The sequence below is a fragment of the Anguilla anguilla genome, chromosome 13 (genome assembly GCF_013347855.1).
Source record: "Anguilla anguilla isolate fAngAng1 chromosome 13, fAngAng1.pri, whole genome shotgun sequence".
NCBI classification, from domain to species: Eukaryota; Metazoa; Chordata; class Actinopteri; order Anguilliformes; family Anguillidae; genus Anguilla; species Anguilla anguilla.
This window is the reverse complement of record NC_049213.1, coordinates 8249854-8274188: the sequence shown is the minus strand read 5'-3', so window position 1 is coordinate 8274188 and position 24335 is coordinate 8249854. Positions and strand designations below refer to the sequence as shown.

Below are 24335 nucleotides of genomic sequence, written 5' to 3'. Positions count from 1 at the left end.
TATGTGTGTGTGTGTGTGTGTGTGTGCATATAAGTTTATATTTTGTCTGGCCTTTGTTCATAACTTTATACAGTCATTAGTTCTGCATAGCATTCAGAGAATTAGTGATATCACTTTTGGATTTCATCACTCTTTAAATGAAGTCCTCTGAAGATGGTTTGTGACCCATGCAAGAAAAGGGCTCAAGAAATGAACAACCCAGCACCATACACCCCCCCCCCCAAGCCCCCCCACCCCCCAGGTGTGCATTTGTGCATGGCTGCTGGTCCTGAAACCTGGCACCTGTATATGAAACAGTAGTTTTTCAGCCCAGCAGCCTCTACACAATTCACAGCCTGTTTCTGCTCCACCTACAGTGTCTGTGAACCATATTCTCCCATTTTTGACAGCCAGCATTAAAGAGACGCTCCCTGTGACACCAGATTGCAATGAATCTGAAACCGTTAATGAAGCTGCTGGCTGTGGCAGCGGTTTGACTGGGGCACAGTGCAGCTCCATTACTCACTCCTGTTCTGTTCTCTGCTGTTATGACGGTACACAGACCCAATTAATCAATCTGAAACACTGTCTGCGAGGCTTATCTTTGAAGTTTAGCACTGCGCAAAAAAAAAAAAAAAAAAAAAAAAAAAAAGGCCCAGAAAATATCAATACAAACAACTTGCTCACAGAAACAAAGCATTGAAATAATGCCACGGGTATAATGAAGTAGTACAGTTTAAACAGAATTGATAGGGGAATTGATAGTGCACAGTCCACAGTACATGTCCATGTTATCGGTGAAGAACACAAGCAGCCCCTACTGGTCACATGCTGCACTGCAGCCAATGAAAGCTAAGATTTAAGAGGGCTAAAAAGTCTGATCTAGGAAGTTGCTCTAGTCCAGAAGACTTCGACAGCAATAATCACAACATCAGAAACGCCACAGAAGTGCATATACGAAGAATCAGTCCAAAGGTGAGCATAAAAATTATACGGAGGACTTGTATTTTTTTTTTTTAAATCATGCAAAAGGAACTTACATTACACTACACTCACTTAGCTCATGATCTTATCCAGAGAGACTTACAGAAGTGGAGAAACCCAGTGTTACTCTATGCAAAAATCACTATAACACAGAGGCCCATTACAAGTACCAAGTGTACAGCAAGTCTAACAAGCAGTTTTGTAGCAATAGGTATGATTATTAAACAGACACAATCATTGTTATCATTACTATACTGTATATAAATAAATATAACCAGATAAAACAGTCAAGCATGACTGAAAAAATAGTGTTGTTGACACAAAGCAGTGTAAAGTTGGAAGATGGCCTTTCGGATATTAATTCCGAAGTTTGTATTTGGTTCCAGCTCAAATCCAAAACTGTAATTGGATGTGGAATTTTTTTTTTAAACCCTGAAGGGTACAGCATTTCAATGTCAATATAAATTAAAGGAAGGTTAATTCAATGATATGCATTTTGACAAAAAAAAAAAAAAAAAAAAAAAAAAAAAAAACAATGCTGTCAAAGGTCATTGATGAAGTAATTTGCCTGTTTGAAATCGCAGTTTTTTCCAATATAATGATAACAATGCTTAGCGTCTTCCTTTTATAAACACAATCTTTGTTAATCATCCATTGGTTGGTAATAATGTCAAACCTTACAAGCCTGCTAAGAAATTTGAAAGTATAGCCTGTGAGAAATTGCATTCCACTGAGAATATGAAACAAAGGTGTGAATTAAACAGAAAGGACAAAGTGCTACGGCAAAGTCAGCAGACTGGCTTAGCTTACAAAAACACCTTAAGTAAACCTCACTGTTTCCTAGGACATAGTAGCAACAAAAGAGATATTGTTACGGGATTCTGTTGCTATGGTGGCAACAAACATATCTTCCAGGTGTGAGAGAGAGAAAAGAAAGAGACGGGAAAATATGGCTACATCCAAAACATCAGGCAAGCCATGCAACCTGGTGAATCATGATCAAATCTGGTAAATGTTCTTATTTTTAATTCCTCATGTTAGTGTGCATTAATATGTCTGCATTAATATTTTATTCATGGAATTGCACGTGCTGCTTGTAATTCTGTCAGCCTTCTGCTTCTCTTTCTTTTCTTCTTTTGTCTCATAGTAGCAGCAGTATTAGCAGTAGCAGCAGTATTATTAGTAGAAGTAGTATTAGCAGTAGCAGTAGCATTTGTGGTTGTAGTAGAAGTAACAGTAGCAGTAGCAGTAGTAGTAGAAGTAACAGTATTTGTAATATTGGCAGTAACAGTAGAAGTTACAATATATTAAAGAGTAGCATAGGTGGATGTGTACCAATTGTAAGCAGAGTTGCGAATAACCATATTTAAAACAGCAAAAGTGGGTATCATTTATTGGGTTGGGGGGGGCTATATAAGAAAACCTGACATCATTGAACAACAAGATAAATGTTTACAACTGTAAAACATAGGAACAGAGGTCTGGATCTTGCAAGCAAATGTAGACACAGATTGTGGTGAAATTCAATATGATTAAAATAATGGTTCTAATTCACTTGTACTGGAATATTTGAGGATCATCATTTTGGTTTTTGAAAAACAAAAAACAATTTCACATATACACACACACACACACACACAGACACACACGTGCAGGCAGGTACGCACGTATGCACACACACAGGTGGTGTAGACAGCTATAATTATATGGTGTGATAATTATAAGTGTGATGTTAAATAACTGTTTCGGTTTGCCTGAGGAACACCCATATACAGTATGGTGAAAGCACGCTTACCTTCCTTGTCCAACTTGTTCCTTCTGTCTGCGTGTCCTCCATAGTAATTGAGTAAATTTAGTAAAACATCAACTGATCACATATGTTTCATCCTATTACAGAATACCAAATACTGTACCTCCAAAGTCATTTGAGGGTTTTCTCCCCAAAGATAATTTTTTTTACCATATATACTTGCCATACGGGGGTTCAGGCCTGGTGTTTGCTCTGTTTACTCTTTTCGCTCTGGCTCTTGCCCTGCTACTCTGTAAAGTGTCTGTGTGGCAGTTCTCTGTAAAAAGCGCTATACAAATAAAATTGAACTGAAAAAAAAGGGAATGTATTTCTATACTACAATCAAAATAGGGGAGGAGTAGGTTGTTTTAGCACATATTTCAAATGCAAGTACTTGAAATACTGCTACTTCCTGAGCACATTATTAGCCTTGTATAAAACTTCTGATAAAATAAATCTTGTGCCACATACAGTAAAGTTTCAAGTGTCCTCTTCTATCTATATTTCTAATTAAGTGCACATAAAGTAACCCCAGAATTCCATCACCATTGTGTTCTCCATCTGGTTTTAATTCAGGAACATTGTAGAGAAGAGCAGGAAGCTTTGTACACTGATTCGTCTTTAAATTTCTTTTACCGCTCGCAGGAAAGTACACATAAATATGGAACTGGAATCTGCCAAGAGCTGGCCTCAGAAATGGGGTTTTCTAACCGAGTCCTACAACCAGGTGAGGTTATAACAGCTGCTCACTAGCCTGCTGAAAATCACACTGTGTGTCAACAACTGCAAGTACTAAGACTGAGTTCTGCAGTGTTATTTTCTCTTGGTTGTTACTGGCTAAAAGCAAATATTGGTATGAATACCAACATGGAAATGGTTTCAGTTTTTAAAAAGGAGGGAAAAGGAATTACTGCCTCTACATAGAATTATAAAAAAATATGTAGATGCATAATTTAAGATAACATAAAGATTCTTGGTAAAATAGTAGGAATATTTTGCTATCATCTGGTACACACCTTTTCTGTATCTTCAAAAAATGCTACAATCTACAAAGGATTTATGCCGAACAAACGACTTTGCCCGAACTGTTCCGTGGGCAGAAAAAGATGAAGATGTGCAGACAGGTCGCAGGTGTGGCAGTATTTCTCACCTGTTCACGTGCTCTTCTGCCAGGCAATGCAGGAGAGCAGCAAGGTGACAGACAGAATCCTGAAACTGGAGCTTCCGGAACACCTGAAGACACGCCCCCCAACTCCGCCGGAGGAATACCTGGAGGTGAGGTCACTTCCTGGACTTCCTGCCAGGGCAGAATTGTTTTATCAGACAAAAAGCAGAGCGATTTGTTTCTAAAATTAAGCTCATATATCCTTCCTTTTTTGACTGTTGAAGGAAGATAATTATTTGTGGTAGTGTACGGAACTTGTCCATAAATGTATTGGAAAGATGTCATGTCAGTTACAGTACTTTTCATATGATCATACCTCCCCCCCCCCCCAAACTGTCTTACAGATAAATGGATGGGCAGTAATAATGCATTTCACACCACTGTCATACACAATAATACATACCAGTGTCCTGTGCAGTAACATTATTATGAAACACACCTGTGTCATATTCCGTTGTGCTATACAGCATTATCACTCAATTAGTCAATCACACTGTTGAAAGCGTTTTGCAGGAGTCTTGTTGACTGGAGCACAGAGCCGGAAAAACCAATAATGGTTAATACACCTGAAGTTACTGGGCTCATAATTAAAAAATCTGAAGTTATTAAATGGTTAAGCCATTGGACTATTTAAAATGAAATGTCTATTCTCCCTACTATTCCGGACAACATTCCCCTTTGATTTAATTGCAGGTTCAGGCATGTAACATGTGTTGTTGAAACCTCTCAGAGATCTTCTGGGAGTCTTTTACCGGTATCCGTGTCTCCCTGACGCAGGTGCGGCCGTCTCCTCCGGTTCCCCAGACAACGCAAGCGTTCATTGGCTGGCGCTCGGCGGTGCCAGGACTACAGCTTGAGCGGTACGGACGGGTGCAGTGCGGCAAGAAGAGCTTTCTTAAAGAGCTGGGCTGGGCATTGAACAGCTGCAGCTAATGCCTGATACTGTTCATCAGGTGGCCCTCACAACCCAGCTAACCCTAACCCAGCAACCCCAACCAAGCTAACCCCAACCCAGCAACCCCAACCAAGCTAACCCCAACCAACTAACAGCAACCCAGCCAACTTCAATTCAACTATCCCTAATACAAATAACTCCAATCCAGCTAACCCCAACTAGCTAACCCTAACTAAACTAACCCCAACCCAGCTAACACCGACCAGCTAACAGCAATCCAGCCAACTTCAATACAGCTAGCTTGAATACAAATAACCGCAGCCCAGCTACCCCAACCCAGCAACCCCAACCAACTAATAGCTAGCCCCAATACAAATAACCGCAATTCAGCTAACCCCAACCAACTAACCCTAACCAGACTAACCCCAACCCAGCCAACTTCAATCCAACTAGCCGAATACTAATAACCCTTATCCACCTAACTCCAATCTAACTCACCCTAACCCAATTAATCTCAATCCAGCAGACTACAACATAACTAGCCCCAACCCAGTTAATCCCGACTCAGCTGACATCAATCCAACTAACACCAAGCGAGCCAACCCTAATTCAACTAACCCCAACTAAACTAACCCCAATCCTGTTGACCACAACCTGACTAACCCCAGTCAAATTAATCCCATCCCAACGAATCGCCATCCAGACTACAAAGCAACTAAACCCAACCCAACCAACCCCAATCCAACTAACCCCAACCCAGCTAACTCCAATTCAATGAACCTCAACCCAGCCAACCCCAATCCAACTAACCATAAACCAATCACCCTCGAACCCAGCCAAACCCGATCTAAAAATCCCCTATCCAAATAGCCCCAACCCAACTAACTCCAAACCAGCTAACCACAACCTCACTAACCCCAACCCACCTAACCCCAAACCAACTGATCCCAACTCAACTAATCCCAACCCTATCGAACCCTAACCCAACAAACCCCAAACCCAACTAACCTCAACCAACTCCAAACCGACTAACTATAACCCAGCCAACTGCAACCCAACAATCCGCAACCCAACTGGCCACAACCCAGCCAACTCCAATACAAGCAAACCATACCACTATAAAATATAGGATTATTATAAGAGTATTAACTAATTACCTATAATATATACCAGGGTATATATTGGAAGTATATTACACTTATGTTTATAAATTTGCCTGTATAATTATCATAGATAATTTAATTCAGTTTAGATCACACAATTAGCCTATAAATTATGTGGAATGTTGTTAAAATGCTGTTATAATTCACTTGTGATAAAGCAGTATTGTCTTTGATCAGCTGAAAACCAAATTAACCAAAAAGGAAAGTCTGCCAAAAAATACAGTGTGATTTATTTTATGAGTGAGCTTTTCCAAACAGCATATATTTATCCATACCTCCTCCTCTTCCTCCTCCCCCTTCTTCTTCTTCTTATTAGGATTATTATGCCAAAATAGTTGGTAACAGTCAGGATTATTAATGGCTGTGGACATAGTGAAGCAATCTTCAGTAACCCTTTCTTCTCCTACAGCTAAAACCCCTTACATACACCAGTAGTATCTCTGAATTTGGATTAGGTCTCTCAGTAGGAACTTTAAGAACCCAGTTGAGAGACTATTCCAAAAATTCATGTCAACTGGCATATCTTTTATTTCTCTTTGGGCAGCAAATGTCATTCAGTTGTGTTTGTATCCATATATTGTGCTACATCTTATGTCGCAATGTCTTGCAAAGGGTTAATAACTAATAAAAGATGAATGAATTGCTTATTTATTGGACGGTTGATGATATTTTTCAAGTGCTACTTGGAAAAAAAGGAAATGAGATTTTTCTTAATTTGAATTTCTTCGCATGTGATGTCATACGCATAATGACTGGAGTTCTGGCTTGGCGACAGAGCTGTGTCACAATGAATCTAATCTCACAGTGCAGCTGCAATGGCATTTCAAAAAAGGCTGTCTCTCCACAGCCTGCTCTCGGGGGTATTTTGCAGAAGGCACACTTCAGATTACTAAATCAGATTTTCTGTCAGGCCGCCGAGCGAGGTGGACCCGAATGCAGGGAACGACTCAAGATGGTGGAATAAGCGAGCGAGAAAACTTTAATAAAGAAAAAACAAAATAACAAACAGGAGGGAACATGAGATGCTAACACTGGGAAACAAAACCAATAACACGAGGAACACACTCGGAGAAAGCCAACAAACACGGGAGACAATAAACCACAAAAAAGAGATCATAAAAAAGCATGGAACAAGGCTGAGGATTTGTAGGAAGACAACGAAAACCAAACAGAGCAAACAAGGTACACTTAAATACAGAGCGGAATCAGGTGTGACTGTCAAATAACATCATACAGGTGTGGGGAAAACTAATCAACCAATAAAACAATAATAGTGTGGTGGTGTGTGGTGTGTGTACTGGGCACAGATGAGGCTGTGCATGCTGACGGTCCTGCCCTGGCTGCTCTGAGACTCCTCCCACTGGGTTTGCTTTGCTTGGCTGAGGTGCCAGACACTGCCTCAAATGTCCCTGCCATGACCCCTTATCACCACAGCAACATTTCCCACATTCCCCAAGATGGTGAAATACCGTCTCACGCACGCACGCACACACACACACACACACACACACACACACACACACATACACACCCCCCCCCACACACACACACACACAAGAACACAATACACACAGATACACATATATACATTCATACGCACACACAGACACACACACACACACACACACACATACGAGAACACAATACACACAGACACACACAAATACATATGCACACACACACACACATGTACACTGACACACACTCACACAGTTTTTTTTTTCTTTATGTCATAATGAGTTTTGTAGAGGTTAGTGCCCTCATTTGTTTAAAAGGCAGACTATATTTACACTTTATTTAGGATTCTCAAATCAACCAAGCAGTACTGTTTTCTGAATGCAGTTAGACTACATTCTTGGAGATAGTTATTTTGTTTTATTTTTGGCCAGCTATTGTAGCAGCAGGTGGCCACTGGATATAACAAAACCTGTTTGTATTTGAAATTTGGCAGCTGATGGTAATCACTAGCTAACTTCGCCACAATGCTGTTCGGCTTTAATTCATTTCACTTCCTCAGCTGAAATTTTAATTTACAGGCAATTTCCCTCCATTCCCTCAAACTTCAACACAATCAATGGGTAAAAACATCCACTTCTCTTCCATGTTCAATTCACAAAGGAGACACCTGTCTCACATTCATCCATCTGCCTCAAACAACCTCCTCCGGTACACACACTGAATGAGAGCGGCATTTTAATTTATTTAAACAAATGCCATGGACCTGATGCTAACAAATGCTTGTCTTAGCCAGTGCATTGTCCTTCACATGCTCCATAACTTCAGCACCTTGACTGGTGCATGAAATGGAGAAGGCCGCTGGGGAAAAGCGTCTTGTTGCTATGCGGTTGGCGGTAACAAGAAGTTCAAACACAGCGTCCGCTGTATTTGTCCTCTGTCTGAGAATGGAGACCAGGGGCCTCGATTGTACAGATAGAGCAGAACTGGCCTTTGTCTCGCTGTGACCCAAAGCACACCCCTAATTTAGGTCTCTTTTCTTAAGTGTCAGTCATTTTCACTGTCTGTCTTATATTTGAACATCCAAGGGAGTCCGAGAATTCAAATACAATGCACGTCAAATTGAACTGTCGACAGACCTTACCCCACTCTGCTATCATCCAAAATACAATGCTTAAAATATTTTTTAGGTAAAGTTCACTTTCTATGTTTTTATATTGTTGCAATTTTATTGTTATGTTTTCAGGTGTCCCAAGTGTTTTTGTGTGTGAGGAAGGTTATTACAGATATTTAGAGAAATTTCATGGAGACCTATCTTTTTTGCAATTGAAGGTAAAGGGGAATTCAGGGGTTTGTAATGTAAAACACCCTTTAAGCAGGAAGCAGTAAGTAAGCAGCTTGTTCTATGACATTATGCATCAAGAGGTCATATGTATGTGTATTACCTGATTATTAAAAATAAAAAAATAAAAATAATAATAATTTTTGGTTGGAACTATTTTCTGTGCATGCAACCTGATATCTCTACTCTCAAGTACCAGCACAAAAAACTGATATGTATGTTGATAATTGTGAATAGATGCTATTAAATAAATCTGTTCATTTTTACACCCTCTAGAAACATAAGTTCTCTACTAGCTAAAATGTTATACAATTGTATGCATAACTATAGTGAGCTCCACAATGTCTGGGACAAAGACATACTTTTTAATGGCTTGGCTCCAGACTCCACAGTTTTAGGTTTGTAATCAAATAATTCATATATGTTTGAATTGCACACCCAGCTTTTATTTAAGGGTATTTGTATACATTTTTGTTTTATTGTCTAGAAATTGCAGCACTTTTTATAAATAGCCCCCCCCCCCCCCCCCCCCCCCCATATCCAGGAGTCATAATGTTTGGGACAAATGGCTTCACATGTGTTTCTGATGAGTCGGGTGTGTTTAATCGCTTCCTTTGAGCAGGTATAGAAGCTTTCAGTATCCAGTTTTGATTCTAAGATTTTGATTGGCTTCTGGAGTCTGTTATTGACGTTTGTCTACATGCCGACCAAAGTTGTGCCAATGAAAGTCAAGGAAGACATTATGAGGCTGAGAAATAATAAAAAATAAAAAGAACTGTCAGAGACATGGGCCAAACCTTAAATTATAAATTATATTCAACATACTTTCTATATCCATCAATTTCATCCTTTCATTTTGAATATTAAATAAATACAGGCATGCAGGATCTGTAGAAAAATTAGTTCCAGCATGTCCAGCATATCAGAATTTGAACAAGAGTGCAAGTGATAAGGTAATATGAGAGGCTTACACATGAGTCTATAAAGAGTATGGTACAGTACAGGAGTTATCCATGTGAGAAAAGAGCTGCAGGTTCAAATAAAAACAAATGGATTGATATGATACATTAGGATGAGCTCCAAATGACATATGAGATTTCAGAACAGCCAAGGCTGAAACACAGTTTAGAAACACTACATTTTCAGTAGCCATAAAATACAAGTGCCACCTTGTGGACATTGCTTGTCAAGTGTAAACCCAAGAAACATACTAAATGTGCTGTATAAAATAAAAGCATAGGCAATACTTTTTTCAATTTCATTTCAATGGTCAAAATTAACACTCAAGCTCATTATTAAATAATAACAATTAGCCTCCTTTTTATTGGAAAAATACAAGGATGCATAAACACTTAATTATTTAATTAGCCTAATCATTTAATAATGTATATTTTGTCCATTTTATTGTGGTTTCACCTACAGATAAATCAGCATAAGTGTATTCAGCTAATTAGCTAAGTTGGCCAGTGTAGCTGGCGACAACAAAACCTATATACACACTGGCCCTGCAGGAATGGAATTCCAACCGCACCCCACCCCCGTCTAGAACATCAAGACTACAAAAGCAGTGACACACTAAGATACTTTTAATTTGAAATTATTCCAGCTTTGCGTGTGGCGATAGTAAATATAAAAGGTAGGAGCAGTTTTGGGAGTTCTTCAATGTGACTATTTTCTGTCAGAATGGCCAAAGTGGAACCTCTATGATACCTCTGTGGAACCGCTATTGAACCTCAATGGGACCTCTGTGGAATCTCGATGGGACCACTGTTGAACCTCTGTGGAACCTGTATGGGACCTCTGTAGAACTTCTGTGGAACCTCCATGGGACCTCTGTAGAACCTCTTTAGAACCTCTGGATCTCTGTAAAACCTCAGTGGAACCTCTGAGCTCTAAATGAGGCTGAATTCCAGGTTAACACATCAATTCTCTAAGACTTATTTTAGTAGACGGAGAAAAAGGCTTCTAGAACGGAAAGCCCTAATCAGGACCAACAGAAGTGATGTGGCTCAAAACAAGGCCAGAAATAAAGCCTTGATCACAGTGAAACTGAGGATCACTCCACACACACAAGCATGTAAATAATGTCCCAGAAACCACAAAGAACATTTATATTAGCACTGCCCTCCAAAACAGATCTGTGCCAAATATACCACCCCCCCCCCCCCCCCCCCCAAAAAAGGAAAAACCAGTAAACTCAAACGCCACATTACGTTTTATTTGGCAGACAGTTTTAACCAAAGCGATGTCCAATAAGTGCATACCAAAGGTCAATGAACAACTACAGAACACAGGTCAGAAAAGGTACAATACTCAAAAAGGCTCAGTTATCCATAGCCATAAACATCGAGTCTAGTTCACACGGAAAGCGCAGGCTAAGTCAGTAGAGTTAGGGAAAGTCATAAACTACTATGAGGCATGATTACAAGAGATATGATAAAGAGCTTCAACATCAACATGAAGATGTAAGCGCAACATGGAAGTGGTAGAATATCAAGATACAAGTAATACAGTAAAGTAATAGTTTCTTTAACATGAGCTTCATACACCATGAATTTTGCAAGCATATTTTTCAATTTCTTAGCAGTTTTTGTCTTAGTTTTAGAGCTTGGTTGTCTTCTAGCTCTGGGAATTTGTACGTTCACTCAAATTTGCAGGGTTTTTTTTTTTTATATACTTTCTTCATTTATACCCAACTGCTGCTAGGGCACTCAACTAATCATTCAACTGCAGTAGTGTATGAATGTTCTCTGCATGCTTACTGTCTAGTGACATACTACAAGCGAATTCTGCCTTTATTCCTGTGTCTGAGGGAGCTGTGTCCGAAATCGCATGCCCGCCTGGAACCAAGTACTCCTCAGCGATTCTGAGCAATTTTGCCTGTGTCATTAGCGTGACTCACGCCCTGGTGAGGTGACGCATAACGTGGTGACATCACGGGGCCTGGCAGGCAAGAGGAAGCAGAATAACAACAACGCCAGGGCGAGTGACAGTGACGGGCAATCGAAGCAGTACAATACTGGCCAACTTGTACAATTTTTAGTTTTCCTCAAATAGAATACGGAAAGATAACGTTGTTTAGTGTCTGATATTATTCGATCGAGACCCCCAGGATGTCTTTGTTCGGAAAGTTGTTTGGTAGCGGAGGGAAAGCTGGAAAATCCGCAAGCCCCCAAGAGGCGATCCAGCGACTCCGGGACACCGAGGAGATGTTGACGAAGAAGCAGGAATTCTTGGAGAAAAAGATAGACCAGGAGCTCATGACCGCAAAGAAGAACGGCACAAAAAACAAACGAGGTAGGGCCTGGTCCGCCTGCAATCCAGCGATCAGGAAGAAGGAAGCGGGTTGCTAGTTAGCTGGCTGTATGAGGTAATTTAGATATCTAAACATAGCTATGTAACTACTCGTTAACACTAACATAATTTTGATTCGCTGGCGTTGGCTAACCTGTTAAAGTTAGTCTATGGAGTTGATGGGGCCGGTTGGGTAAATTAGTTTAATCTCAGTAGCGTTACCTGGTACCACTGACGCGGCAGGTAACACCAGTGCTAACGCTAGCTAGCTAAAGGTGTCATTGTGGAGTAGCTAAATTCGCATGCTAGCTAAGTTTCGTCATAGAGTGTGAGTAGGGCGTGGATAAATGATTTTTTTGGATGTGTAATGTTATCCGTATACTTTACGTAACGTTAGCTAAAACAGTTTGATAGCCTGCTCGACAGGTAGAACTGCTGCACTAGCTACAGTTATCACAACTACTGTTGTTTCAGAAACTAATTTATGTTGTTTTTTCAGTTATTGGAGAGAGTCTTAGACTTTCAACAATCCTGATCGCGTGGTTGCTTGAAACTGCATTGAGAATTGTTGGGAGATTATCTTGTTTGTTAGCAACACCCAGAAACCAGATCGCTTCTCTTTCCGTGGGTCCTGCCTCGGTCTCCTGGGTACGATAAGAGTTGTGGATTGGCGGAAGTGCATAACTATAACGTAGCTAACACGAGATGTTATTCTGCGCTGTAACTAGCCAGGTCATTTCTTAACATTTGTCATAATCGACAAGACTGACATGCGGATATTTTTAATGTTGACGTTCACATGCACACACTACAGAATTTTTGCTCGTCAACGAATATGTTGCGGTTAAAGTGTTTCATTTGCGTTTGGTGTGTGTAGGTAAACGAGCCCGGTTGCTGTCAGTCTCCTGGGATAGGCCTTTTACTTCTGTGGTTCACATATCTATTTCCTTTACGTAGAGCCATAAAACAAGCGGGTATGTGTGTGTCTTAACCAGGCCTGAAATGGCGTAAGTTAGGCTGCACACCTTTACGCCGTTGGTGCCCTGGCATGTGTACGGGCCTAGCTGTAGCATACGCCCGGAGGGTTTCAGGAATAGGGTTTCAGGAATATTAATATTAATAATAATAATAATAATAATAATAATAATAATAATAATGCGGAGAGGCTTATGTAGTAGCTTTCATCCAGGGTAATTGGGGCTCAAATTGCACCGCAATTGCTTAAGTCAGACGTAATATATTTAAAATAAATTGAATCGGCACATTAAATAAATGAGAGCTGGATACATAAAATAATAAAATAACAGACTACAGAAAAATTCAGAGGTGGAAAATCCATGTTCAGAAGTAAAAGTCCTCCCCGGTATTTTGTTCCTGTCACGTGGAACATTTACTAATTAACACAATTCTTCAGCCGGTAGGTAGAACTAATGAAAGAAATCAGCTCGCTGAGTTCATTGGTGGAAGAAACACATGGCAGGACTTTTACTTTCAACCTCTGGGGGAAAAAAAACTGACTGACAAACAGATACAGTAAAGTAGACTAATTTTAAGGTCTCTAAATATATTTAAATGGGTCCATGCCAAATGAATTATTGAGCATAGTTCGACATGTGAAAAGAGAATGTTCACAGTTTTACAAAGTAAACTAAATCCATAATGAATGATAATCGATGTTGAGCGGTTGTTGCTGCTTGCTGTAAGAGACTCTGGTAATAGGGGGAATATTGCCTTGTATGGATTGAGTTTCTGGGATGTAGTGAATGAGGAAATGCTTGCTCTCCCTTGCCTTTTCCTATGAAAATGTTTGCCCCTCGCGAAAATCTTAGCCCTGTCATCACTTCCAGCGCACGGCTGAACATACAGCCTGTACATTTAGGGTAGCTCTAGCTCAGGGTTACTCAACTCCAGATCCTGTGGGCCACAGGGTCTACAGGTATTCACTCCTACCATCCACTTCTCTACCTGATTCCACTAATTACTTTACCTCCATCTTGTTTTTGGCTTTTCATTCTAATGGAGTGCTTTTTCTTTGAATCTGGCAATGCTGTGTAAATGTTATGATCAATAAATGACACAGATGTCAGACAGAGAAAGTCAGGAGTGATTATTTTGTTCTGGTTTAAGTCTGGGTCGTCTCTCGTTGTAATCTTGTATTTAAAAAACACCTTATAATATCTATATTTATTGAACACAGTCTGTTTTTCCCCCTGCATTTTGGATATATTTTTTTTCATCTCAGCAGTCGACACACAGCATGTTTGGTTATTCTCCAACATTGGTTTGCAACCCTAGTCCTGAAGAGCCACAGGGTCTGCTGGTGCCCCCGGCCCTGGTCCTGGAGAGCCAGAGTCTGCTGGTTTTTGTTGCTACTGATCATTGATTGGATGATTAAGGTAGCTGATTATACAGTTAACTCGTCTCACTTGGTTTCTTGGCTCTTAGCTGGTTATTGGCTTTAAAGTTGGGGGGGGGGGGGGACCCTGTGGCTCTTCAGGACCAGGGTTGGGGGCCCCAACAGACCCTGTTGCTCTTCAGGACCAGGGTTGGGGGCCCCAACAGACCCTGTTGCTCTTCAGGACCAGGGTTGGGGGCCCCAACAGACCCTGTTGCTCTTCAGGACCAGAGTTGGGGGCCCCAACAGACCCTGTTGCTCTTCAGGACCAGGGTTGGGGGTCTGCAACAGCAAATGAGTGCAAGCTTAAAAAAAAAAAAAGGAAAAAAACCTTTGCACTTGAATTAATTGAAGTGGGATCCCCAGTGTTGGACTGAGTTTGATTTTGAATGAGGATGAAGCAGTGTGAAAAGCAGAAATCAGCGCCGAGCCGTGCGAGAGAGAGAAAGTACACGGAAACCACCTGCATGGGGAATGCAGCTGCCTCTCCTTTCATTAGGGGGATTACACACTGTCCTCAAGGCCCGGGGGATTTAATTAGGTCAGGAGGGTCGGCCTGGGATTAGGCACTTTTCTGGGAAGATCTCCTCTGTCCTCGTCTCTCGCCACGGTCCGTTTACCACCAGTGCGCTCCATAAACGGCTCCCCCCCTAGTTTATATCTTTCATTGGGATTGTGCAGTAGCCGAGAGAAAAGATGGAAAAACCGGATGGAAAACCGGTACGTTTGCTTTGCGTCTCAACATGAGCCACAACAGTTGATATTTAATTCTTCGAATGCAACCGTATCTTCAGTGAGAAAAACACTAGGCTCTTTCAGGGAAAATGACTCTGCTCCTGAATGGGCATGATAGAATGTGAAATATGACGTACAGTGTCTTATGCACAGCTGCTGTGTAGTGGTGTTGCTGCTACGGAGGCGATGTCCGTGGTGCGGGGCTCCTCCCTCGCTCTAGCGCTTCTGACGCCCTGTTCTCCTGTAACCAGCTGCCCTGCAGGCCTTGAAACGCAAGAAGCGGTACGAGAAGCAGCTGGCGCAGATTGACGGGACGCTGTCCACCATCGAGTTCCAGAGGGAGGCGCTAGAGAACGCCAACACTAACACCGAAGTGCTGAAGAACATGGGCTTCGCTGCCAAGGCCATGAAGGCCGCCCATGAGAACATGTAAGCAGACCTCATGGGCAATGCTGTCCCCTCCCACTGCTGTTCTGTCCAACTGCTGCTCTCTCCCTCTGCTGCTCTCTCCCGCTGTTGTTCCCTCCAGCTGCTTCTCCCTCCAACTGCTGTTCCCTCCCATGTCTGCTCCCTCCCACTGCTGCTCCCTCCTACTTCTGTTCCCTCTTACAGCTGTTCCCTCCCCCTGCTGTTCTCTCTAACTGTTGTTCCCTCTTGTCCTTATAGCTGTTCTCTCTCACGGCTGTTCCCTCTTATAGCTGTTCCCTGCCACTGCTGTTCTCTCTTGGAGTTGTTCCCTCTTATGGCTGTTCTGTCTTACAGCTTTTTCCCCTTTCTGCGATTTAGCTCACAGCATGAAATCTAATTTTCTTGCTTTTTGAGCTGCAAAGCCAGCATTTTATGTTCTCTGTCTTGTCCAATTTCTTTTCGATATTAGTGATATATGTCTTGATGCACCAGGAAACCATTGTGCATTTCGCATTTGTATTGCAATGACATCATTATTTTATTACGTGTTACCCAAGATGGGGACTGATCTATTTGCTTTTCCCCTTTGCCTCATTTTCCAAAACTGCAATGCATGTTTTCAGTCTGTGTGGGTGTTGGTGGAAATTGTAGTTTCTGTTTGCTGAACAGGCAGTTGCTGAGAAATGCCTTTCCATTGAGTTTAACTTGAATAATTCTTATATCTGTATGAAAAGTATATACCGTTTCATTCATACTACAGTAAGGACAAATGACCACATATTGCAAAATTTAACATGGGTAGAAGAGATCACGTTTGCTTCAGCACTGGAGGCTGCCTTTAGAAAAATGCTTCTTTATATTTGGGCTGTCATTTCCGGAATGATCCGCGTCGTGCTGTTTTTCAGGGACATCGATAAGGTCGACGACCTGATGCAGGACATCACCGAGCAGCAAGAGCTGGCTCAGGAGATCTCAGACGCCATCTCCAAACCCGTGGGCTTCGGGGAAGAGTTCGACGAGGTGAGGGCCCTGTGACGGGCGTTTGGGAGGGGAGGGGCTTCTTCAGCGATTGGCTGGCTTCCCTCTACTCTGTGCTGAAAATATGTGCATTAGGGCTGTCAAAGAATATTCGAAGTTCGAAAACTTCGAAAATCTTTTTCTTTTTCGAACCTAAATTTGAGCATTCGAATATTAGTTTTGGATCCTGTGTTTTTGATTCCGCGTTTTGTAATTAACATAAATATACAGGCTTTAATTTCATTAAATCATCGAATCATGTTCATGCACGCAAAGTTAATTTCCTGTGCTAACGTTACGTCCTCTGTCACGTCAAAATATTGAAAACTAACGGTGAAAATGGCAGCAGAGCAGCATCAGAGGAGTTGGTCCCATTGGTCCCACTAGCTGGTAGTAGAAGCCCTGTTTGGGAATTTTTCGACTTCTTGGCCATAAATGGCGAGGTCAAGGAGTTACGTGCAAGCTTTGCAGAGCAAGTCTGGTGTATCCGTTTGAATAGTTTTTGTGTTAAGAAATGAACAGGGATTTCCTATAAACAATCATTTCCCTATTATTGCGATTAATAAATGGCGAGTTGTGGCAAATTGCATCCACTAGAAAGTTCTTTATTCATTTGCGCATTAGGCTATAGAAACTGCAGGGGGATCATTTATAAAATGAACTTGCGTGCATACGTCAAGTGAAGACCTGATGTAGAGCAACGACCGTTTCCACGGTCAAATTGGGTCATGTTGAAATTTTATAAATCACTACTTTGACGTGATTTTCTAAATACGCGCCACACAGTTGATCTAAAATACGTTTTATAAATTAGGCCCCAGATGTAACCTAGTATGAAAGTTCACCGATGTCCTCTATTCTACTGCCCGCTTGTGGAAAACAACGCAAAGGCCAGTTTAAAGGGAGCGCCACGTGCTTATTGCGCCCAACAATAAGCAGCTTATTTTTGTGAATTATCGGCAAATGATATTAGAATATATTCGAACGCTAACTAATTCCAAAAGCTAATATTCGAACTCAATTTCATGGCACTTTTGACAGCCTTAATGTGCATTGCCCCCCGAATATTTCTTCGTTCCACAATTAGCAGCAAGATATTTAGCTCCAGCAACGTGAACCAAAATGGAGTCTGTGCTTTTTTAACAGTGGTGCTTCAGTTGAAGAAGAATGGGAGCTTTATTAAATGTGAATTTGCCCTGAATTCTGTTCACATTTCAGAGACCGTGGCTGGCTTGTGTAATTCAGTGTGTAATTTGAAAGTGCGTGCTTGTATATCAGGGTCAGTAACATGTACAAAGTTGGTTTTGCTGCATAGGCAGATTCTGCTTGCTTCTCTCTCTCAGTAGGTGGCTGATTACATGGGATTTAGCTTGCGTCTCAGTGGGTTGCTGATTAAGTGAGATTTGTTTAGTTGCTTATGCGCTGGTCATCTCCCCTTCCAGGATGAACTGCTGGCGGAATTGGAAGAGCTGGAACAGGAGGAACTGGACAAGAACCTGCTGGAAATCGGCGGCACAGAGAACGTACCGCTGCCCAACGTGCCGTCCTCATCGCTACCCGCCAGACCAGGTGAGCGTCACTCTCCCCTGCTCCTGTACTCTCACCTGCTCGTACCCTAACCCTAACCCTACCTGCCAGACCAGGTGAGCGTCACTACCCCTGCTCCTGTACTCTCACCTGCTCTTACCCTAACCCTAACCCTAACCCTAACCCTACCTGCCAGACCAGGTAAGCGTCACTACCCCTGCTCCTGTACTCTCCCCTGCTCGTACCCTAACCCTAACCCTAACCCTACCTGCCAGACCAGGTGAGCGTCACTCTCCCCTGCTCGTACAGGGGCCCTGCTCGTGCTCTCACCTGCTCGTACAGGGACCCTGCTCGTGCACTCTCACCTGCTCATACCGGGGCCCTGCTCGTGCACTCACCTGCTCGTACAGGGACCCTGCTCATGCTCTCCCCTGCTCGTACCAGGGGTCCCTGCTCGTGTACTCTCACCTGCTCATACCGGGGCCCTGCTCGTGCACTCACCTGCTCGTACAGGGACCCTGCTCATGCTCTCCCCTGCTCGTACCGGGGCCCTGCTCGTGTACTCTCACCTGCTCGTACCGGGGCCCTGCTCATGCTCTCCCCTGCTCGTTCAGGGGCCCTGCTCGTGCACTCTCACCTGCTCGTACATGGAGCCTGCTCGTGCACTCTCACTTGTGCACTCTCACCTGCTCGTACAGGGGCCCTGCTCGTGCACTCTCACCTGCTCGTACAGGGGCCCTGCTCGTGCTCTCACCTGCTCGCACAGGGACCCTGCTCGTGCACTCACCTGCTCGTACAGGGGCCCTGCTCGTGCGCTCTCACCTGCTCGCACAGGGGCCCTGCTCGTGCTCTCACCTGCTCGTACAGGGGCCCTGCTCGTGCTCTCACCTGCTCGTACAGGGGCCCTGCTCGTGCACTCTCACCTGCTCGTGTACTCTCACATGCTCGTACATGGACCCTGCTCGTGCACTCTCACTCGTGCACTCTTTCCTGCTCGTGCACTCACCTGTGCTTACATACTCTGCTGTTTAAATGTGTGCATTTCTTGCACTGTTGGGACCAAGGCCACCATACTTCTAACACATATTTGAATTAAATTAACCTTTTCAAAAATATGGTTTCATCTCCCTATCCCAAGCTTTCATTCCTGATGTAGGCGTATATTTCTGGGAGTTTAAATTATCATAGATATATGATACTATCTGTTTTGGAGCACTCTGTATCCAACTAAAAATAGGATGGTCTCCTAAATCTGGCCCCCAGGGAACCCTGTAGGCTTTACGGGCCGACCTTACTCTGAAGTAGAAGAGAAGAGAGTGCTTATCAATATTATATTGAGAGACAAGTTCTTGAAAGTTAAGGATATTGTTCGCCCCATTAATATCTTGAAGAGTTGTAATACCCTTATCCTCCCAAGCTTTGTTAGTGAATGGTTTCCCCCCAGATAAAAGGTGATTATTGTTACATATCGGAGATGACTTGCACCATACGCTTTTAAACTTTAGGATTTTCTCTGCTGCTCTAAACACTTGTAGCATATGAGTTAAAATTGGACCGTAATATAAACCACGTTTTTTGGTAGACATACCTATAAGGAGAAAATCCTTTAATCTTATTGGTGCTATTAATTCTTGTTCCATATTTTTCCAAGATGAGACTTTATCTTCCTCCATCCAGTAGCTGAGACTTCTTAATACAAATGCCAAGTGATACAGTTTAAAATTTGGACATGCCCATCCCCCATCTGACTTTTTGAATTGAAGAGCTGACCACTTTATATTGGGTCGTTTACCGCTCCAAACATAGCATTGTAGTGTATTTCACATGTGTATGAGATCCCGTGGTGCTTCAGTAGGACTGTCAGCACTCGCTTCTCATTATTTCCGTTTGCTTCATGAGAAAAACACTGCTTTCATTCACAGAAAAGTACTCTATTTTTGAATGTACATTATCTCCACCATAGTATTTCCCAGGTCCTGGACAGCTGTTGTGCAGTAACAGTGTTCCTGCAGAGGGGCTGTGTGGGGGGCGGAACACTGTGTTTATTCTCTAGCTTCCCACGTAATTAAATTCTCTCTGGACAGTCTGGGTTGTCTGTGCTTCATCTCCGGGACGGCCTGTCAGTTTTTTGTTTTTTTTTTGTTCCCTGCTCTGCCTCGTGTCAGAGGTTGCCAGCTCCACTCCGGGGGGGGGGGGTGGCGGGGCGTTGTCTATACGAATTCTCATTTCGGCCAGTTAATCTTGGGTTAATTTTTAAAAATGGCCGCCAGTGCTGGTTAACGCAGTCAGACCCCAGTAAAAGCTCTTCACCAAAGACTTGCGCGAGCTCACGATTTTCTCAGAAATGTCTGGTTAAATGATTTGGGCTCATAACGTCTCAGCACTGCTAAAGCAACATTCTGCACCCGTTTCTGTGTTTTCTGTCAGCAGTCAGCATTTCTTTCCTCACGTTTTTTAATTTTCCCTTCTTTTTCCAGCAAAGAAAAAGGAGGAAGAGGACGAGGATGACATGAAGGATCTGGAGGCGTGGGCCGAGGCCATGTAGTCATGGAAACGACGACCTCACCTGGAAACGCAAGGAAAGAACGGACTCTCTGGTTCAGTGCGGCTGATTGGTTTTTTTTTTTTTGTCTTTTTTTTGGAGGAATGCTAAATTAAAAAGAAAAAAAAAAAACAGAATACTCACGAACTCATAGCTCTTCATCTTGAAAAGCAGTATAGTCGGCCATTTGCATTGTTAAATTAAAAAAAAAAACTGAAAAAAGCCCTCGTCCCTTGGGAGATACCCCGCAAAGCCGGGTCCTCTCTGCCCCAGTGTGTTTTCGTATGAACAGCCACCCTTCTGATAGGAAAGCCGCTAGCTGACGCTAGCGAACTGGCAGTAGTATCATTTGTGAAAGCATAAGAGTGTATTTTGCAGACAGTCAAGGAAATTCAGATATAATTACAGGCAGTTGCATCTGGCATTTTATGCAATCCCAAACTTTAATGATATTTAACATGCAAAATCTGAACAATTGGCATCTTTTAGCCACAAGCTGATACTTACAAATGGATCCAAGATGAAAGAAAGATTTACTAAAAGGAAATTTGTCAATGTTTTTTTTTTTTTTTAAACTGGCAACATTTTCATGAATTTGTGGCAGAGACTGTGGGATTTTACTGCTCTGATGGTGAGCTGAAAAAAATAATAAATCATAAATATAATCATTCAAGCCAAAAAAAAATAATTTTGGCCCCATATCTGTAAAGTTCAAATATTTACCCAAACATGAATGCACATTGGCTGTGGATGGAGGTAAAATGCTCCAATGGAAATGTCTTTCTCACCCTACTGTGAAATGTATCTGCTGAAAGCTTCTTTTGCCAGTGATTCAAATTCTGGTCTTCAAGCAACACGAGGACACTAATAGCAAGCAGGTTGGCTTTCCCTTGGCTGTAAATGACTAATCTGTTCTTTTTTTATTTAACTGGCTCTGTGTGTGTGTGCGTGTGTGTGTGTGCGCGTGCGTGCGTGCGTGCGTGCGTGCGTGTGTGCGTGTGTGTGGGTGTGTGCGTGCACATGCAAATTCGTAGGCACTTATGACATTGTCCTTACATTTGTGCGTGTTCTGATGTCTGTGTGTGTGCACTTCATTGTTGTGTGCTTGAGAGCATTCACAGGTGTGCAGGTGCTTTTGAGTGTGTGTGAGTGTGTGTGTGTGTGCGTGTGTGCATGTGTGTTTCATTCTCTTCCTCCGTGAAATGCATCGAAGCTCTAAAATGCAGTGGGTGGTTCTGTACCTGTGGGTAGGGTGAATCTGAAAGCTGTCCCAGGGTGCAATACTTTGTGCATGCCAGTTTTGATTTTAAATTATGCTCCTCAATTGGTGATTTTTTTTTCTTTTCTCCCCTACATTTTTGTAGTTCATCCTGATTCTTAAAGGTTGTTGTTTTCTAATTTTCTAATTTCCTCTCAAAAATATATAAAGATATGTATATTCTGTTTGTAAATCATTTTCAGAGGTTTAGGAAGGTATAAAAATAAAATAAAATTAACAAATGTATGGCAACTCTATATTTAAATGGACACGCGCTGAAATACTTGAACTTATGCAACGGTTTCTTTGCATTCACTACTGTCATTTTCAGTCTTTTTTTCTCCTGATCACGTATCACTTCTTTTTTTTTCTTTTCCTTGTTTTTCTTGTCTTGTCCCTCCCCCCCCATCACCACCGGACCTTATTCTAATGGTACGCCTGAATTAAACTTTTGCCAAATGATCCTATCTGTTCCATCTTGCTTTGAATAAAAGGCATTCTGTACACATACGAGCAGGTTAACAATCGCTTTCTGTGTCGAATGGAATCTGAATTCGTTCCCACTCCGCCGCGACTCTCTCACCCTTGTTCATCTGTCCGTCTGTCTGTCTGTCCGTCTGTCTGTCCGTGTGGCATCTGCTGACACGATTGCATTGCTGTTTGTACGTCCGCCTTGGGAGAAAAAAAAAAAAAAAAACTTTTTTAAAACATGTTTCATAAAAGAAGAAAAGTGTGGTACCTTAACTGCAGCGGGTGTGTCAGGTTTGTATTTATCGCGCCACGTTGAAAAGGCGCAGTGCCGCGTGTGTCCAGGGTGGAATGGGAGGGACGGCATCCTCATGAGACACGCTGGACGGCTGTGTAGCGCTGCAGTGCACGTTCATATTCACAGTGCTTTAACACATTTGTATGTTTTCATTATCCTGATGAAAGTTGTTGAATTGGTGATCCTTGATCATTTTTGCCTCACTTTGGGGTTAAGATTGGGGGTCTGTTGCAGCAGATGCAAGCAGGGCAAGGATTAAAAGCCTTATAAAGTATTGCCCAAAAGTGTGTCTGGGTTTAAAGATGAGTGAGAATGGCTTTATGCCATTTATAGCCCAAAACATTTATTTTCAGCATGCAGAAAAGCAAACATTATTTTAGCATATCTCACGAATCAATTCTTCATAAAACAATTCACAATTTGGATAAAGGCCCATTTAAAATATCTAGGCAGAATTGTTACCTGTTTAGATTAAAATTAATCACAGGTTGAACCCCCTGAAACATCCCTTTGCATGCGTTCTATAAAATCTGGGCACTGAGAATAGGTAGACTTGTGCACACATGCAAATGGAATTTGGAAATGGACAGGTGAGTGTGTGAAGACTGGATGTAGAAGACGCGTATTAAAAATAATTTTGGCTTCTTACTCCGACATGCTTTTACAATGCATGCATTATGTATTTTTGTTTAAATCTCATTTTTGTGACAAGACAACAAAATTTAATTAGGCTTTAGTTATGAGTTGAATAAATGTCTGTATATTTTGCAGTTTAGAATGAAACTCGAAGTGCAACATGACTTACTTGAATGATGCCAGTGTGGGCGAAAGCTAAGTTGCGTGAACCATGAGACTATGCTGTAATTAGAACATGAAATTCGACCAACCAATCAAAACTGCGCTGCCACAGTCAGAACATTTGAAAATTCATGAATGGTTTGCAATTGTAAATACAAACATTTGCTCAACTGCTGTACTTAAAATACATTATATTCATTTCTGTAAATGTTCTCACGAGTTCTGTTCCGTTTTCAAGAGTTTTCCAATATGGAAATATGTTTTATTTCTAAATAATGAATTTAAAGAATTTTATGAGAAAGAAAGAAAAAATCATGGACTAAACAAATTTTGTACCTTTTAGCAACCCCCAGATGCAATGCTACCCAAGCAGATGGCCTTTGCTGCCTAGGCCTAGAGCCAGCCCTTAATTTGCCCCAGGTCTGGTTGTGGCGTTGTCATTTGCCTGTTGCTCTGCTGATAAACAGATAAACAGTATGTGGTAACCTACCTGCATTTTGTGCCTGTAACAGGCAACATTGATTCAACTGACAAATCAATTTCTGAAGAACTTAAATTATTTACCTGACGACACAACAAATGTTTTAGGATTAATCATTCTGTGTTTGTGTTCTGTTTGAAGTGTTATGTTTGACCTTTTAGACCTCCAATATATATTTTGGGGAATGGCAATAAAAAAACAAAAAAAAAACAAACAAACAAAAAAATATTATTCCCATTATTCTTGTCAAACAAAATTATTTTTTTCACGCAATGGTAAATATCAGTTACTAACTTAAAAAAATTATTATAATTTAAAATGATTTCAAATATGTTATTTCAC

At 41.8% G+C, this 24335-nt stretch overlaps 2 protein-coding genes across 2 annotated transcripts; both read left to right on the top strand.

The window, feature by feature from the left end:
• Positions 1–1655: 1655 nt before the first annotated feature.
• Positions 1656–6626, top strand: LOC118211331 (uncharacterized protein C20orf85-like). Its single transcript, XM_035388479.1, has 4 exons — positions 1656–1971; positions 3398–3479; positions 3926–4027; positions 4695–6626. Exons 1-4 carry the CDS (start codon positions 1853–1855, stop codon positions 4848–4850), a joined length of 459 nt encoding a protein of 152 aa, XP_035244370.1. The 5' UTR covers positions 1656–1852; the 3' UTR covers positions 4851–6626.
• Positions 6627–11690: 5064 nt separating this feature from the next.
• On the top strand, positions 11691–22454 carry chmp4ba (charged multivesicular body protein 4Ba). The gene is made up of 5 exons (XM_035388478.1): positions 11691–12069; positions 15448–15625; positions 16510–16624; positions 18064–18190; positions 20626–22454. The coding sequence occupies exons 1-5, from the start codon at positions 11886–11888 to the stop codon at positions 20691–20693; spliced, it is 672 nt and encodes a 223-aa protein (XP_035244369.1). The 5' UTR covers positions 11691–11885; the 3' UTR covers positions 20694–22454.
• The last annotated feature ends 1881 nt before the right edge of the window (positions 22455–24335 follow it).